Genomic DNA, 18,824 nt, shown 5'->3' with positions numbered 1-18,824 from the left:
TATGTCATTCAGCAGATTTCAAAACTTTGTATAAGTTGCATATCCATTCTTGTTTCTTCTGAACATTTAGTTGAAACCACTATGGCTAGTTGCTTAAAGACTAATTCTCAGTCCAGATCCTGACCAGCTGCACATCAGAAATGTTTGTAATTGTATGAGGGGAATAGGGCAAGAAAAAATTAAAGTAGCATGCTCTTGATTTGTGACGATATATTATGTAAAAGCAATAAAAGTAAAAATAGATGACTGATTATCAAAGTGTTACACATGAAATTCACTCATTCAACAAATTTTCAACAAAACTCATTTTGCATGCCAACTCTATGTAAAGAGCCGTACAAGGCAATTTAAAGGCAAAAAAGAAACAGTTCCTCCTCTGAAGGAATTTACATTCTTTTAAGGGAAGAAAACGTACCTAGAAGTTTATGTAGTTATTTCAGGAGGAAAGAGCTCCAAGAGCTAGGGAATAATAAAACATTTCATAGCTCCTGAGAGAAGCCTCTGAGGAGAAATCTTGAGAGCACAGGTGAGAGATATTTTTACTGGTAGTAAGAGTAGCTAGATGTGCAATAGATAAGAGTACCTGCCCTGGAGCCTGGAGGATCTGGGTTCAAATCTGGCCTCAGACGCTTAATAAACTGTGTGACCCTGGGCAAGTCATTTAATCCTAGTTTCCTTTCAGGAAAAAAAAAACAAACAAATTCTTATTGGTATTAGTAATCCAAATTTTTTGTGCTTTACACATCTGCTCATTTATTTTTAATTATAAGTGATATCTTGCCTATTTATACACCCCTTTTATAGGTGTTGCACTCTCATTTGTAAGGATAAAATTGCTTAACTAGATTTTCATATGTATTCTTTTATTTTTTCTCCTTTTTTTCCTTTGCAAATTATTTTCACTTTGATTATTTTTAAAGTAACTACTATATACAAAGTGTTGTTAAAGACACTGGAGAATATATAAAGAATATTAAACATCCTTTATCTGCATAACATTTACAATTTAATAAGGAAACAAATATGTATTTAACTGTAGTATAAAATCGGTCATAATAAGTGTATCTATGTGTTAGTACTTAAATGTTAGTACTTAAAATGTATACTTCTGCTAATTAAATTTGTAGTACAAGAAATTGTTTATTTGAAGTGGAATGTTTTCCCTTTTTTCTTCCAAATTGTCTTGTAATTTTACACTTTCTTATTTTTCAAATTAGCATATTTTTCTAAATTCTGCCTTTAAATATAAAGTAGTTAGGATTATTTTCCCAAACATTAGCTTTCCATATTTTATAATTTTCTTAGCTGAAATTTTGCTTCTTTTCATTGTACCACTGATTCTTAATATTTTTTGGTGATGGGCTAAGAAAAGTGCTGTTAGAGGAAAGCATTGTTTGTATCTTTAAAATCCTCAGATTATGTGCCAGTAACCATTCCTTTATTGATATATTTGCATCTTGACTGGACAAATGAAAGAAAAATCAGTCATCCAAACAATCAAAAATCATGTGTGGTTTTTTTTTAATCTTACAAAAATGAGTTAAATTCTAAAAACTATTAAACATGCATATTATAATGCTAATTTTAAATTCTAAGAAATAGCAAGTTTGTTAAATTCTTTACTAACATTTGTAAAATTTGGATCTTTACCTTGTTTCAAACATCAAGAATTAAAAGAAGGGCTATTTTGAGCAAAAGGGTCCTTATCTCCAGTTCTTGGGAGGTCAAATTAGGAAACTATTAGGAAAAGTTTAAGTGGCTTTCCAGAGGAGACTCCAGTAGAGTGCCTTGCACTAATCCAGTTACCTTATAAAACTTAAATGTATTTATTTTTATCTTTGTAGTAGGCAGTCTAATCTGGATGGCTGATGGTTCTGCATCACTCATACTTCTCATGCCTCTCTGTGTTCATCTCCATGGGAACTGTGAAATAACAAACCTTAAGCATTGAGTCCACCTGATCTTTGCCCTTTTGCTGGTTGATTTTCCTCTTCCTTCTCTTTGCCCTTCTTTATTTGTCCCCATTAGCAAATGTGAGCCAGGTATGGTTGTGATCAAGTGTGGGGACAACTCCTTAGTCATTTATGTGCTTTTTATTCTTTAACATAGTCCTGTTTTTTTAAGGAGTATACATTAAAAGATTGGTGTAAAACTATTAATTCTTGTGACTCAGTTTTTTTCTCCAAATAATTGGTTGAATGAGGAAGCAAAAACCAATGTTGCAAATCTCAGCTTGTTTTGAAGATAGATTATAGAAATTTGCAAACACTTGCAGAAGTTTTTTGTGTGTTTATATAGCCTTAGCTATGATATTTATTTGAGTGATTGAATCACAGACTCACATTTCAGCAGCTGTCATTCAGCCTCCATTTAAATATTTTCAGTGTAAGATAAAACTAGTGCTACCATCCCAATTTATACCTGTGCCTTTAAGGTTCCTGTAGGTTAATATTTTCAGTGGAAGAAATTGTTCTATTTTAGCATTACTTTTGACATCATCAGATTGGAAGATGCTTATAGAAAGTTAGCTATAGATACAAATGATGATTTTGCGCTATGGTGCACTGAAGCTATCATTTTCTTTTCAATATTTAATAGTCTTTTTCTTTTTCAAATACATGTAAAGATAGTATTCAATATTCTCTCTTACAAGACCTTGTATTCTAAATTTTTCTCCTTCCCTCCTTAACTTCCCTTTCCCCCAAGACAGCAAGCAGTCTGATATAGGTTAAATATAAAACAGTCCTTTTAAACATATTTCCATCTTTGTCATGTTGTACAAGAAAAATCAGACCAAAAGGGGAGAAAAAAAAACAAGAAAGAAAACAGACAAAAAGTAAAAATACAATGAAGCTACCTTTTTCTAAAGTAAATTTCCAAACCTTTTACAAATCACTTTTCAGGAATACCAATGGATTTAACTCTTAGTTTTAAAGGTAAAGATTATGTTGTTGAAGAGAAATAACAAAACCCCAAAGAATTTGATATATGCATTTAGCTTATATATTACACAAATGTCATTTAATGTTTTTAGATATTTAACCCACATTTGAATTTCTAGACAATTCACTTTTTAAATAGAAACCAGTAATATTCTCTTAAACTTTTAAAACCTATTTACCAAAAAATCTGACTTAATTCCTGCCCTCTTCCCCCCACCCCATCTCCTGCTTCTATCACTACTTCACTTAATCTCCTTGAATCAAGTTGTCAGTATTTTAAAGCTACTTTTATGGACTTATCCTTGTAAATGAACTTTCTTAACTCTTATTGCTGTATCAGTGAGAACTCAGATTGTGAAAGTAACACACTTAAAGTACTTTACTTGAGACATTTCATTTCCCTACCCTGTTATTTAAAGTAGAGCATCATGTTCTTTTTAAATCCCTGCCGTGTAAATGAGCATGTATTGAAAGATCTTTTTAGCTTAATTTAGGAACAGAGGCTTTCTGTGAACATTTAAAAACATTCCTGATATACTAATAGTCATACTTTTTTTTACAGTATGATAATAAATAGTTGCCTTATTAATTATATAGCCTATTTGGCCATACATAGCAAGGACTAATTTAATTACAGTCTCTAGAATATACTGAAGTCAGAGTTGAGGAGTTAAATGGTAAGAATTCTCTTATAAAATATGATAGTAGATGGTGACCTCTGAATTTGGAAGCATCAACTTACTCCTTTTTAAAGGATCAACCTTTTTATGGATGGATCCTATTTAATTACTAAGGTCTAGTGAATTTTCATGTCTGTAATAGACATCATTAAGGACATTAGAAAAGGGAGTAGACATGGTGAAATAGACAACCTTAGTGCTGCACTAATATCCATAAAATATGTAAAGTATCAGAAGAAGAAACCTTCCATCACTATGAGTAGATCCTGTGGAGGATTTATGAAAAAGACATTGATAAGATTTACATAGGCTAAGAAGTCTCAGATGAGTTAAAATCTATGCTGAAACATGTACTCAAATCACTGGTATCAAAAATCTAGTAAATGATATGTAGTTCATATACAAAAAGACATTTTGAGTAAGTCCCACTGTAACCTTTTTATCTGATGGAGAAAAAAAAATCTGTGGATTTTTCTTTTCTATTTTGTCATATACTCTAAATCAGGGAATAATTTTTGATTTGATAACCTGGAAAGTATGCACATTAGTACTAATCTGTTTAGGTTATAAAGTCTAGGATAAGAAACGTAAAAACTTTAGGGAAACAGGTAGCTTTGTCACTATTTCTAATTAAAGGCAGGGGTAGCATAAGAATATGATGGTGGAAGGGAAAAGGAAAGGAAGGGTATAAACCTATATAGCACCTACTTCGTGCCAGGTACTTTGCTAAGCACTTAAAAAAAATATTCAAATTATAGAAGGTAAAAGACTAATTGAAAATAGTCTTGTTGTAGAGGAGATGATATTATCCAGGGTGATCATTGTTCTCTCAGGGTCCCCCCTCTCAGGTTTTACTGTGGAATTCGGTGTTTTTTTAGATCAGAGAATGGAATCTGAGCTTATATTCATAGCATAAGATACAGTAACGACACTTGGATAGAGACAAAGTGCATTTATTGAAGATTGGAAATAACATATTTGAAGATTTGTATTTCTGATCAAGTAATCTTAAAATGAAAATAGAGAGGAATAAGAGTCATCTATATCCCAGATAGCTAAATGAATAAAATGTATGACTCAGGAAAAGTAATAGTAATGGAGAGACTCAGGAAGTCTCATTATCCAGAAAGAAATAAAGTAATGATATTCATGGTCCTTATAGTTATACAAAAAAGTACAAAATATGACTTATCCAATAAACTAGAGTTAGAGAAGCAAATCCAGTACCATGGCATGAATGAAATATGGCAATAGAAAGGGCATACCTAGTTTATGCTTTTCTTTTCTTTTTCCCCTGAAGCAATTGGGATTAAGTGACTTACCCAGAGTCACACAGCTATTAAGTATTAAGTATCTGAGGTAAAATTTGAACTCAGGTCCTCCTGACTTTAGGGCTAGTGCTCTATCTACTGCACCACTTAGTTACCCCTATGCTTTTAAATAAAAAATAACAAAGCAGGCAAAAGTGATGGACCAAGAAGATAATCAAAGGAAAGCTAACAATGCATTGAATAACACTTCTGTACTTGGCTTTCAGTGTACTTCTCAGCTGATCTAGGGATGATATTAGGACATTGATAGGAGAATAGGAAGTCCAGAATATTATGATTCCTTTAGAGTTCACAAAAGCTTCCTTTGATCAAAGTAGGAAAGGAGGAATCAAGACTTGGCCAAAGCCCAATCCATGTCCTCTTCTTTTCTCTTCCCTCAAGTGATTTCTCCTTAATGGCATGTTAGGTAACCACATTTTCTCTCATTTTTAGAATCTAATTCCTTCTAAATTTATTTAATAATTTATAGATCATTCCCAGGACATAGTTAAATTTGTATAACCTATCCAAAAACAATTCTTGGGGAAATATCATTCCAATTGAAAGGCCTATTAACACTTAGTCTAAATCCTATGAGTGATTGAGATACTTTGACCTAGTTAAGTATTAAAGATTGAAATGGGAAAGGGGGTAGATTCTATCTTTGCAAATTAATTAACAATTAACAATTAACAGCTATCTAAAAAAAGAATTTGAAAGATGAAGGTAAGTTATACCTGAAAAGACATTATCAAAATTTAAAAAAGAAAGGTTTAATAAAGTGAATATACAATTTAGAGAATAGATAAAATACAAACATTACAAAAATAATAAAATTAAAAGTTGGCTTTTTGAAGGTGATAGCAAAATCAATAAACATTTAATCTTATAAAAAAGAGATCCATATTAAAAAAAATAATAAGATAAATTCACCACTAATTAAAGGAACAAAACGATTGTTAAAACCTTCCATATACAATCATATGCTAAAAAGTGGAATTTAAAGCATATAGATAATTATCATATATGCTTGTAAAATTCCCAGATTGATAGAACATAAAATAGAGCTCTTACCTAATCTCAGAAAGTAATGTTGAAGAATTTATAAAGGAACTATTAATGGAAAAAACTCCAGCTGCATTTTCAAATAAATTTATCATATCCTAAAAGAGCAATTGACACCTATTTCTATAGAAGTTAGTCTCAGTATGGAATAACAGAAGTTATTTTCTCTAAATTTAGAAAACATGCAATTCTACTGACCTGTTTTTATCAGATAAATATGTTTTCTGTATCTAAACTAGGGATGAATTAAAAAAAAAGAAATATGAATTGATATTACTAATGGATATTGATTCAAATTTTTATATAAAATGTTAACCAAAAAAAATTACATATCCAGGGGGCAACAAGGTGGCACACTGGTTAGAACATCAACCCTGAAGTCAGGAGTACCTGAGTTCAAATCTGGTCCCAAAAACTTAACACTTCCTAGCTGTGTGACCCTAGGCAAGTCACTTAACCCCAATTGCTTCACCCCCCAAAAACCAAAAATTTATATATCCAAAAAAATTTGCTATAATCAAATTTGATTTATTAATCAAACCATCAAACCATTTGCAAGAATTTTTTTATTATGGAAAATTAGTTTAATTCATCATATTAAAAAAAGAGTCTAAACCATGTAATTTTATCCATAGGTGCATATTTGGCAAAAAATATATCTCTAGTTTATATAATTAAAAAAAAAAACAACTACAAACAACATGGGCTACAATATTGTAGGGCAAAGTTTTTAAAATGATAAAACAATACAAAGTTAATATAAAATGCAGTGGGAAAACAGGAGAAGCTTTACTAGTAGGTGATAATGCAAGATTCTCCTTCATGCCACTAAGAGTTGGAATTAGTTGTATAGGATGAGAAAATTTTGAATTGAGAAAACTACCATTGTGTGGGTTTATAGAAATTTTATAAAAAATTTAGTCTTCAGCAGACAATCCAGTTAGAAATACAGCAGCTAAAGTAAGCTGTTTGTCACTCACTAAAAGTTACCTGTTCTTCCCTGAAGGCCATTCAGACAATGACACAGCTTTCCTGTTCTGTCCACTTTAAGTCACCCATTCTTTCTGCACTACTGTTCCTTGATTTACACATTCTGCCTTACTTTAGACTGTAGTGTGCTTCCTAGAGCCCCCACACTGGGGTGCCAAAATATACCATTTGGACTAGCTCTCTGGAGAATCTTGAGAGTAGCTCGAATCCTCAGTCTTAGTAGAGGAGTGAAAAAAGGCAAGAGACCCAAAAGACTGGTCAAAGATGGAGTTCATTTATTTCAAGTCCTCTCAGCCCTAAATACCTTAGTATGATTACATCACTATAGACACTGAGCATGTGCTAGCTATAAGCATCCTGCTATTGATATGTATATTCCTCTTTACTGTAAGTATCCCTTGCTTCAAGTAGAACACAGATGGTCATGACCTCCCTGACTTCTCAGGAAAGCTGAGAGCCCTTAGGGGAGATGGGGAGCCGAACTAGACATTGTCAGTTGATCCCTCTGGCCTGAAGGGTCTTATACCTTATTCAGAGTTTCCCCACTATCTGCAGCTCTCTACATTAGATCACATAAGGCACCATGCTGGGAGAACATGAGGTGGGAAGGCCTTTGGGATTTGTACAGTCTCGAAGATTGGCTGGATTGGAGGCACAAGCATCCCTGAAGTGCCCTTGCCTTGACTTTTGTTTCCTGCATAAGTCCTCAGATGGGTAAAGCAGGCCCTAGAGTCAGGAGGACCTGAGTTCAAAATCAGTCTCAGATACTTGCCACTTACTAGTTGTGTAACATTGGGCGAGTCACTTAATCCCAATTGCCTAGCCAAAAGAAAAACAAAAAGAATCTTTTCTCAACTATATTTTGGGGGAATATTTTTTAATAATACAAGGAAGATCAGAAATCACAAAGAAAAAAACAATTTTGATTACTTTAAATTGAAAACCCTTTTCAGAACAAAATCAGTGCAACTATAATAAGAAGGGAAACTTGATTGGGAAAGTTTTATTGTAGTTATCTCTGATAAAGATCTAATAGTCAAGGTATATAAGGAATTAAACACAGTATTCATTAGTAGCTGTTAGATAAGTGGTCAAAGGCAACAGACAGACATTTCAAAAGATAAATTGCAAACTTAACCATAAGGAAGACTTATTCAGATCACCATTAATAAGAGAAATGTGAAATAAAACAATCCTGAACTTTTACCTCACACCCAGAAAATTGGCAATAATCTTCCTGATTCTGAGGCAGGTTCATATCATTATATCACTATATATATATATTCTCTACATACGCATACATTCAGATATAATTAACTGGTTGTGCCACTTGCATGTTAAGAATTATGAATAACATCAAACTCTGAAAACCTTTGAGAAGCTATGTGGTACAGTGGACATGGTGCTAAGAATGGAGTTAGGAAGCTGCATCTTTCTGAGTTCAAGTCTGACCTCAAGCACTAACTACTAACCACTCACGTGAACCTGGGCAAGTCACTTAACTCTGTTTGCCTCAGTTTCCTTATCTATAAAATTATCTGGCAAAGAAAATAGTGAACCACTCCAGTAACCAAATGGGGGTTATAAAACAAGAAATGTATGGCCCCAAAAGGAGAATAATTAACCATGTAGCAAAACAGAAAAGTGACATTAACAGCCTCAGTGCTATCCCAATTTACATTTTTGTGTAACCCACAAAGGCAGGTACAAAACCTGTAGTTTTATTGGTGTAGCAAAGTGGTGCCAGATTCAGATGGAAACCAGGGCTACTAAATTGTACATAAGGATCTTGGGAGGGAAGGAAGGGTGTTACATCTTGACTTAGGTAACTACACATATTAATGTATTAATGTCATCTAGGTTTTCTCATATTTATATTTCATCAGTTATTTCCCAATTACAATTTAATGTGGTTTGAGAGGTGTTTGGGAATGTAGTGGATTACCAGTGTAGAGAACTTCTGGAAAGGAAATTGTTTTGCATTTTACTCTTAGAAGTTTGTCTGGGGACATGAATGGTTAAGTGACCTGACAAAAATTACCTAATTCTCAAGTATCCGAGGCAGAACTTGAACCCAGGTCTTCCATATTCCTAGGTTAGTTTTCCATACACTACACCACTACTAATTTTGTAGATGTTGTCCACACTGCTCTATTTCTTATCAAATTTTTTTTTAAAGGATGTTCCTAGCCAATGCTCCAATTAATTTTCTAGTATTTCTGCTTATCTAGTGTTTCTACTATTATTCATTAATTCAGCTTTTTGTTGAATCTTTTTATTTCCCCAAAGTTCACTGGAAAGAACCTTAGAATTCAAGTTCCTGATTCTATTACTGGCGCAATCAGAGGAAGCCAGGTGGTTCAATAAAGAACTCTAGACTTAAGAGTCAAGAAGAGCTGAATTAACATTCTGCCTCAAACATTTACTAGCTTCGTGACACTGAATAATTCACTAATCTTCCATACCTCAGTTTTTCCCTCTATAAAAAGGCAATAGTAGAAACACTAGATGATTGAAACCAGAAACACTAGAAAATGAATATACCAGACAAAAATTTTTTAAGAAGACAACCAAATTTTCATACTCAAGCCAAAAAAAAAAAAAAAAAAAAAAAAAGTAAGTTCATAATACATGAACAGAAAATCATTAGAAACCATTTGGTCCAGGTATATGTCCCCCAAAACATAACTGACATGGAAGGATACATAATACTCTGGATCAAATTATAAGTAGCTTCAAACAACCATTCCATGAAAATTTAGCTTATTGTCATATAAATTATTTAAAAATTATATATAGAAAGCCTATTTCCACCTTTAGTAAAAGTATGCTTCAATTTGTATTCATACACCATCAGTTCTTTAGATATGGATAGCATTTTTCATCATAAATCCTTCAGAGTTATTTTGGATCATTATATTAATGAGAATAACTAAATCATTGACAGCTGATCATCTTACAATATTACAGTTACTTTGGATACAGTATATTTCACTTTGCATTAGCTCATATTAGTTTTAATTTTCTTGATGGGTTGGTTTGGAATTTTTATTTGTTTTCTTTCACAACACGACTATTTTGGAAATGTTTTGCATGACTATCCATATATAATCTATATTGAATTACTTGCCTTCTCAGGCAGGTGAGCAGGGAGGAAAGGAGAGAATTTAGAACTCAAAGTTTTAAAAACGAATGTTAAAGATTGTTTTTACTTAACTGAGGAAAAATAAAATACTAAATAAAATGTTTTTTTAAGTGTAAAGGGAACCTGAGACCAAACACTTGAGAACCACTGTCCTACTTGAAAAAAAACTTGAAAGCAATCTGAACAGTGTCTTATAGCATATACCATAACAAACTCTAAATGGATTCAAGAATCTAAAATATAAAGGCCATTTGATAAACATGTTGGAAGGAGACAGTTTTCACAGTGTTGCTTAAAACTATTGAGTATGTTTTGGTAAATCAACTCAAATATTTTATTAATTTTGTGGTTATTTTGAATGGGACTTCCTTTTTATTATTGCCTATTAAACATGTTATTACATAATAATTCTGTGAATTTTTGTGCATTATTTTGTATACTATAACTGTTAAAGGTCTTATCTCAAATAGTTTTTCTGCTGATTGTTTAGGATTTTCTAAGTAAAATATTGTACTAACAAATAGGGATTGTTTTGTCTTCATTTATTCTCTAACCTTTGTGCTATTGATAGCATTTCTTGAATTATATAAAATAATAATGGGGAGAGGAATATATAGCCTTCCTTTACTTCTATACTTATTGGGAAAGTGTGATAGAATTTTCTTGTAAATATATTAGGAACAGGATGTTTGTGGGGGTTTTTGTTTGTTTTCTTCATTCCTTTGCAACTGGTTCTATTACCATTCCTCAGATTGTATTTTTTTTTTTTTTAACAGAACTTGGTATTCTATTATTTGGAGTTTTTTGGTATAATATATTTCTCTTCTGTTCAGATTTGAGGGAGGGCTACATATAGCTGCATAATGGTTTCCTGTAATTCTTTTTATTTCTGCTGGTTCAGTTGTGATTTTACTTTGTGTTTCATTTATTTTTTTCCTTTCATTCCATTTCATTCATTTTATCCTTAATCAGTTTGGCTAAATATTTGTCAGTTTTGCTATTCTTTTCAAAGAAGTAGCTTTTAGTTTTGCTTATCAGTTTTTTAGGCTTTTTGGTTTCCACCTAATTACTTCACTGATTATCAAGATGTTTGCTTCATTATTATTATTATTATTATTATTTTGGGTTTATTTCTTGACATTCTAATTATTTTTTATTGAATATTCCTCTCTTTTTCTATTTTGATAGTGTTTATTCTTAGGAATAAAACTTTTTTTTCAGATTTCTTCTCAGAAATTTTGACATATGATTTCACCATTATGATTGTGTCTCAATAATTATTTGTTTTTATGATTTCTTTTTGATATTTAGAATTTCATTTAGATTCACATCCATTCACAGATATCTAGATATCTGACTTAAGAGAATTTTTCAGGTGAATTAATCTGTGAAATTGTTTCTTCATTGAAATGTAATTAAAATTTACCTTTTGTGAACACTGTTTTGGGAGAGTTGATATTTATTATATTTTGTTTATAGGTACAACTGTAACTGCATTGAAACTATTTAAGAATCTTCCTGTAAGAAAACAATTTTACTCAACAGCTAAAAGATGTAAGGATGAATTGAAAAAAATCCAAGATCTTCTTATAGCCTATGGTATTCTCAAACCTGAATTAAGGATTATTTTTACACATAACAAGGTAAGACTTTTATTTTTGTAAAATAACTTATGAAATGTGGTTTTTGAGAGGAGGGACAAGATAATTCATCCTTCATACCCAAATTTTATTTATAGAGATTATTCCTTAAGAAAATCAATAGCACAATTAAAAAAAAAATTATGTTTACTCTCTGCAGGGGATACTAGGGGAAAAAAGAGCTAGGGAATTTTATGACGTTTACATAAATAAGTAAATGAAAGATAATTGGAAGAGGCACAATATAATTTGGAGAACAAGAGGTCAGGGAAGACTTCACTGAGAAAATGATAATAAAACTATAGAAGCTGATCAATCATTTTTAAAATTTTCTTTTTTTATAATAATAGCTTTTTATTTTTCAAAATACAAAGATAATTTTCACTATTCACTCTTGCTAAACTTTGTGTTTCAAATTTTTCCCTCCTCCCTTCTCACCTTCCTCCTCTGCAGACAGCAAGCAATCTAGTATAGGTTAAATATATGTAATTTTTCTAAACATAATTTCACATTTATCATGCTGCATAATAAAAATCAGGTCAAAAAAGGGAAAAACTGGAAAAAAAAGAAAAGCAAGCAAGAAAACAGCAACAATAAAGGTGAAAATACTATGTTGTAATCCACATTTTTTCCTACCTCCCTCCCAACATATAAAAGCTGATCAATTTTTAAATATTTATTAAGCTTCTAACATGTTCTAGGCACTATGCTTGGTACTGGGGATCTAAAGACAAAAATGAAACAGACCTTGCACTAAGAAAGTTTAGATTATATCAGGGGAGACAATTTGTATATATGAAAGTATATACAAAATAATTGAAAAAGGGTGCATGAACAACTGAGGGATCAGGAAATACTTCATATATTACTTAAACTCAGTATTGAAGAAAGCTGTCTGTGAGATAGATGTGAGGAGAGAATACATCATAAGATTGAAAGGAGATGTACTATTATGTATGAGGAGCAAAGATAAGGCCCATTTTGCTAAATCATAGAATTTGTTAATTAGAATAATATATAAGACTAGAAAGATAGGTTGGGACCAGATTGTGAAAGATTTAAAAGGCCAAACAAAGTATGAGACCTAAAAATATGAGTGAGCCACTAGAATTTATTGAGTGGGAGAGTGACATAGTCAAATGAGTACACTAAAAAAATAATTTTATGAGCTGCATGGAAGGTAGTTTGGAGAAAGAAGAAACTTGAATCAGGAGTTATTGCAAAGTTTGGTTTTGTGATTAGCGAGACATTTACTCCAATCCTTATGGCCTCTCAAATCTTTCCAAAACAAAAGTTATATACCAAAGATAAAGCTGTTTTCATGGTCTGAAACACCCAGAATCCAAAAGAAAATGTAAATAAACAAACCTAGGAATTAGACTTCCTGACTCTGATGTACCCTTTCTCTTCTTCCTATGCCAGCAGCAGCAAGGCCTCTACTAGCAGATCATGACATGGGCTTATATCAAAAGTCATCCCTGAACTCTGTTCTTGTCTTCCCTCTTTCTGTGCTATAGAGACTCCTCCGGCTCTACGCTGTGGGAGTTTTTTCAGGCCTCAATAGTCAGATTGGCCACAGCCTTGCAGGAGTAAAAGCCTGTTGGGTGCTAAAACCTGAATGCATCAGTGTTGGAAAGCTCTGAACTGGACGAAGCAAGATCTGAACTGTTGATGCTAAGACAGAGAACTAAAGGACTAAGGGATTGAGACAAATCATCAGAGCAGGACACCATATTTTGGGGGGACTGTGAAGCATTCCATCAAACCTAAGGGAAGAGCATAGCATCCAGATGGTACCAATTCTATGAACCTAAAAGTTGGTTGGGACAAAGACTTAGGCTGTTGAAACAAGAATTACCCAGTATGTGAAGAGGATGCAATGCTTTGAGATAGAAAGAAATCACAATTAGAAGAGAAAGAATCAAAAAGAGTGTGATTAGGAAATTAAAGAGGGAAAAAGATCTGGAAGTACCAAAAGTTCCAAGAGAAGGAATTGTAAAGACTTCTAACATAAACAGATAAATCAATAGGGAAAAAAAGCAATAATAGAAGAAATTATGGTCCCTAGATGTAATAAACAATTTCAGGCATCCATGAATGATACTATAAAATGAAGGAAAATGATCTAACATTCGATGAGGCCAAGGACTCATGAACACATAGAACTGTAACACATTGTTCCTAAGTGATTTCAAAGGGAAATTATGGGAGCAAAGTTGTTATACGCTACAGCAAAAATAATTAGCAAAATAGAAAAAAAGAATATTTAATGGCAAGCTTTACCAAAGAAACATAAGAGAGAATAATAGGGAATGCAAATACCCAGAAGTGAAAGATGATCTATATGAAGAGAAACAAACAAGAACACCAAAAGAAAATATGCTCATTGTAAGCAAAACATACAGCTCTAAAAGACAGGTTGTATTAGTTAGGATCATAGAGCTCCCAAAAGAAGACAAGAGGGCAAAAAAAATGTTATACCATAATGAAGGAAATAATAAAAGAGACTGCTTAGGACTTTTAAACACAAAATATTAAATTCCAATAGAAAGAATTCACAAATTATCTCTAGGAAAAAAAGATGATTAATATGACAATTCAATTTGGAGACAAGATCTGCAAAACATCAAGAGATAGATCTTCAAATACAAAGGAAAGGACATTTGATTACCTCAAGACTATTTCATATCTACTACAAGAAGGAGGAGTAATGGAAAAATATGTTCTGAAGAGAGGTGGCGTAAGGATGCAGCCCAAGTTGACTTATCCTGCAAATCTGTGCTTAATACAGGACAAAAGATGCATGTTAAGTAGTTTAAAAAAAAAGTTTAAAACATTTTTAGAAAGAAAAAAAACAACTGAAAAAATTATTTGCTTCTTGAACAAATAAAACAACAGAAATGCAGAGGATTGAATAAATGCAGACAGCAATAACAGCATAGTGGCAACAGAAAGACCAGTAAGAAACTTTTCTAAGTGTATACAAATTGACAGGGGTTGAAGTTGGAAATCTTGTAAAGGTAGCAGTGATGAAGCAGACAGAGGCATTATGGGTAGAACCTGACAACACCCTATCTACTTGGGTATGCTGCTTTTGTGGGACAACATTGCGATATGAGAGAGTACATGAAAGAGGAAGGGAGGAGAAAGGGAGTAAAGAACAGTGAGTGATAAACTGGGATCAAATAGCAGTGAAGGCAAGATGACCACTGTTGTCTCATAAAGAAAAAGAAAAGAGCCTACAATAATGAGTGCGAGGAAGGGTAAAATATTGAAAAGGGGAAGAAAAGAAAGGGTCTTTACTTTATAGAGAAAGGAGTTCCACTAATGAATATTCTTGTGAATCAAGGGAGATAAGAACGTTATATTGGTTGAAGTCCAGGGAATTTTGCACCTTAAAATGTCTTTTTGTCCTGGGAGAGGATATTTGGAAACGCTTGGGGGCAACTGGTACTTGGAGGATCAGGGAAAAGGTCAGTAAGAGAGGATATAATCCATGTGAGGGTAGCATGAACAGGGGGTGATGTACGGTGGACTAATAGCTGCAATAATTGACATTGTTCTCAAAGTGAAGCACAAAGGAAAAAGGGAATCCATGTGGTAAGCCTTGCAAGGCTGTGGCAAAAAGTGTGTAGAAGGAAGAGCCTAGAATGTATTCCTTGAAAAGATTGGTTGTATGAAGAATACAGAGAAAAGAGAGGAGACCAGATGATTATAGGGATCGTGAATCAGAGAATGAGAGTTTAAACAAAGATAGGTAATGAAAAGAGTGAAACATTTTTTTTTTTTTTTAAGATAACAAAAATATGAAGTAAAACGAACTAATGAACAAAACTAGCTGATAGGGAACCCATTTCACTGAGAAGAAAATGAAAAGGAATAAATGTATAACTGGATAAAAACAGGAGAGAGAAACTAATAAAATATAATGGGATACAAATGAGAAGAAGAGATCAGAGGTGAGAGAAAGAGAACTAGTACTAACAGGGCTGCCTTAAAAAAATTAAAGGAACTGAAGGAACATAATACTGTGTTTACAACAAAAGACGAGAAGAATTATAACTTTAAAAAAAAGAACAAATTTCAGTGAAGAAAAATATAAATCTTAACCCATAATTTTAAATGTTAATGGATTAAACAATCCAATAAAACCAGAAAATATCTTGCTGGATAAGAAAACAAAATGAAACTAAGGGCAGTGGGAAAAATTTACCTTGCATTAAGTAAATGAACTTGAAAAAAGCAGGAATTACTATTATGCTATCAAATAAAGCAAAAGCAAACATTTTTTAAAAAAGTATAAACAAGGAAAAATTGTGTTATGCTGAAAGAAACCATAGATCACAAACCAAAATTGGGAATAAACTTGTATGCTTCAAGTGTCTTAGTATTCGAATTCATAAAGAAATCATGCCTGAGCTTCAAGAAGACATAGTAACACAATAGTGACAGAAGACTTCCAACATTCTTCTTTCAGTTTTGGATAATTCTAATAGAAAAAAAAAAAAGAAATATGGAAATGGCCAAATTGTTAGAGAAACTAGACTTAAAAGATTTCTGGTGTCTTCTAAATGGGATAGCAAAAGAGTATGCATATTTCTCTGCAGTGTGCTAAAGCACAGAGATTATTACAAAGAAATGTACAAAGACTGAAATGGTCCTTTACATTCATAATGCAATAGGAACAGAAATTGATTCAGGAACTACCATAAAAAAAATACAGACCCAAATAGAGATTTAACAATGAAACCTTAAATCATGAAAAAAATCAAAGAATAAATTATAGAAATAATTAATAGCTTTGGAAAAGTGAATGATAATGATAAAACAATCTACTAAAATGCAGTGCTCAGAAAACATTATATTCTTTTTTGTCAAAAATTCTGTTATGTTCTTCTAAAAATAATGTAATAACATTACATTGAATTACATTGAATATCCTTTTTTTTTTTTTTTTTTTTTTAAACTCTGAAGGATTTTATTCAGTTTTGCTTGGTATGTGATTCTTGGTTGTAATGCTAGCTCTTTTCTCCTCCAGAATATCATCTTCTAAAGCCTTTGATCCTTTAATGTAGAAGCTAGTAAATCTTGTGTTATCCTGATTGTGGCTCCATGATATTTGGATTTCTTTTGGGGTGCTTGCAGTTTTTTCTTCTTGATTTGGGAGTTCTGGAATTTGACTATAATATTCCTTGGACTTTCATTTGGGGATGTCTTACAGGAGGTGAGCAGTAAATTCTTTGAATTTCTGTTTCATCTTCTGTCTATAATATGAGGGTAGTTTTTCTTGATAATAGTCTCCTTTTAATCTTGACTTTCAGGTAGTTCAATAATTCTTAAATTATTTCCTCTCAGTCTATTTTCCAAGTCATTTATTTTTCCAAAAGATATTTCACATTTTCTTCTAGTTTTTCATTCTTTTGATTTTGTTTGTTTCTTGATGTTTCATAAAATCATTAGCTTCTACTTGCCCAATTCTAACTTTTTAGGAATTATTTCCTTTTGTGAAGTTTCGTGCCTCCTTTTCTATTTGACTAATTCTACGTTTTAATGAGCTTTCCTCAGTGCATTTTTATGTATCTTTTTCCATTTGGCTAATTCTACTTTTCAAGGTATTCTTCTCTTCATTGTGTTTTTGTGCCTTTTTTTTTAATTTGCCATTAGGCTTAGTCTGTAAGGTGTTATTTTCTTCAGTATTCTTTGTGTCTTCTTTATCAAGCTGTTGACTCTTTTTTTTTCATGATTTTATTGCATTTTACTCATTTCTCTTTCCAATTTTCCCTCTACTATTTTTATTTTTTGAAGTCTTTCATAGTCTGAGATCATTTTATGTTTTTCTTTAAGACTTTGGTTACAGGAATTTTGACTTTGTTGTTTTCTTCTGAGTATATGTTTTGATCTTCCTTGTCACCATAAGCATCCTTTCTTTCTACCAACTTTCTATGGTAACTTTTTTTTTTCTATGTCCTCATTTTCCAATGTATTTTTTGCCCTTTAACTCTGTGCTGAAGTGGGGCTCTGCTTCCCAAGTGGAAGGGACACTGTTCTAAGCTTCAGTGTTTTATTGCAGCTCTTTTTAGAGATAATTCTGGGGATCTGTAAGTTTTTGGCTCTTCCAAGGTGGTTTGATCTAGGGAGAGGTGTGTTTACTACATTCCTGTACTTTGCACTGGTTTGTAAGGGACCACAAGCACTCTTTCAAATCCTAGAATTTGTAACCATAGTCCATCTCTCTTGTGGCTGCAAGTTCTACTGTGCTACTCCTCCTCCTCACACTGGGGACTTAAAAGAAGTGCAAAAGTCCTCCTCCTATTGCTAGCAAAGGGACTCTTATAAATCTTCTGATTTGTTATCTAATCCTTTTACTGTCTGTGGGCTGAGAGGTCTGGAAACTGCCACTGCTGCTACTGATTCAGTCATCCCAAGGCCTATTCCTGGTTTGTTGGGGCTCATTCTGTGTTGGCACACAGCCTTCACTGGACTGCACTCTTCTTTCACCTTGGTAGGGCTGGAAAATTCTTTCACTCCATAGGTTCTGCTGCTCTAGAATTTGATTAATCATTATTTTAAAGTATTTGGAGGACTTTGAGGGAAAGCTCAGATGAATCCCTGCTGTTACTCCATCACTTTGGCTCTCAGGAACATTATATTATTAGTCACATTAACAAAATAGAAAAGGAGAAGGAAAATGAATTAATTTATGCACCCCTCCCACCAAGAAAAATAAAGTTGTTGTTTTTTAAAAAGAATGCTTCAATCCATATTCACATACAATTCATTCTTTCTTTGAGTATGTATAGCATTTTTTATCATAAATTCTTCAGAATAGCTGTGGATCATTGTATTGCTGAAAATAACGTCATTCACAGTTGTGATCATCCCATAACATTGCTTTTACTTTATACACAGTATGTTTCACTTTGCTTGAATTCATGGAGGACTTTTCAGGTTTTTCTGAGAGTATTCTGCTCATTTCCTATAGAACAATAATATTCCATCATAATCACATACCCCAGTTTATTCAGCCATTCCCCAATTCATGTGCATACCCT

General features: G+C 32.6%; 1 protein-coding gene across 4 annotated transcripts in view; it reads left to right on the top strand.

Moving 5' to 3' along the window:
- The window catches only part of PMS1 (PMS1 homolog 1, mismatch repair system component), a 106,482-nt gene that overhangs the window by 25,702 nt on the left and 61,956 nt on the right, over positions 1-18,824 (top strand). For all 4 annotated transcript variants that reach the window (XM_023499335.2, XM_031960317.1, XM_003764059.4 and 1 more), the window contains exon 5: positions 11,612-11,775. In XM_023499335.2, the coding sequence (XP_023355103.1) occupies positions 11,612-11,775 (164 nt within the window). The remainder of the gene's footprint in view (positions 1-11,611; positions 11,776-18,824) is intronic.

The sequence above is a fragment of the Sarcophilus harrisii genome, chromosome 3, assembly GCF_902635505.1.
Source record: "Sarcophilus harrisii chromosome 3, mSarHar1.11, whole genome shotgun sequence".
Taxonomy (NCBI): Eukaryota; Metazoa; Chordata; class Mammalia; order Dasyuromorphia; family Dasyuridae; genus Sarcophilus; species Sarcophilus harrisii.
This window is presented reverse-complemented; position numbering and strand designations above follow the sequence as displayed.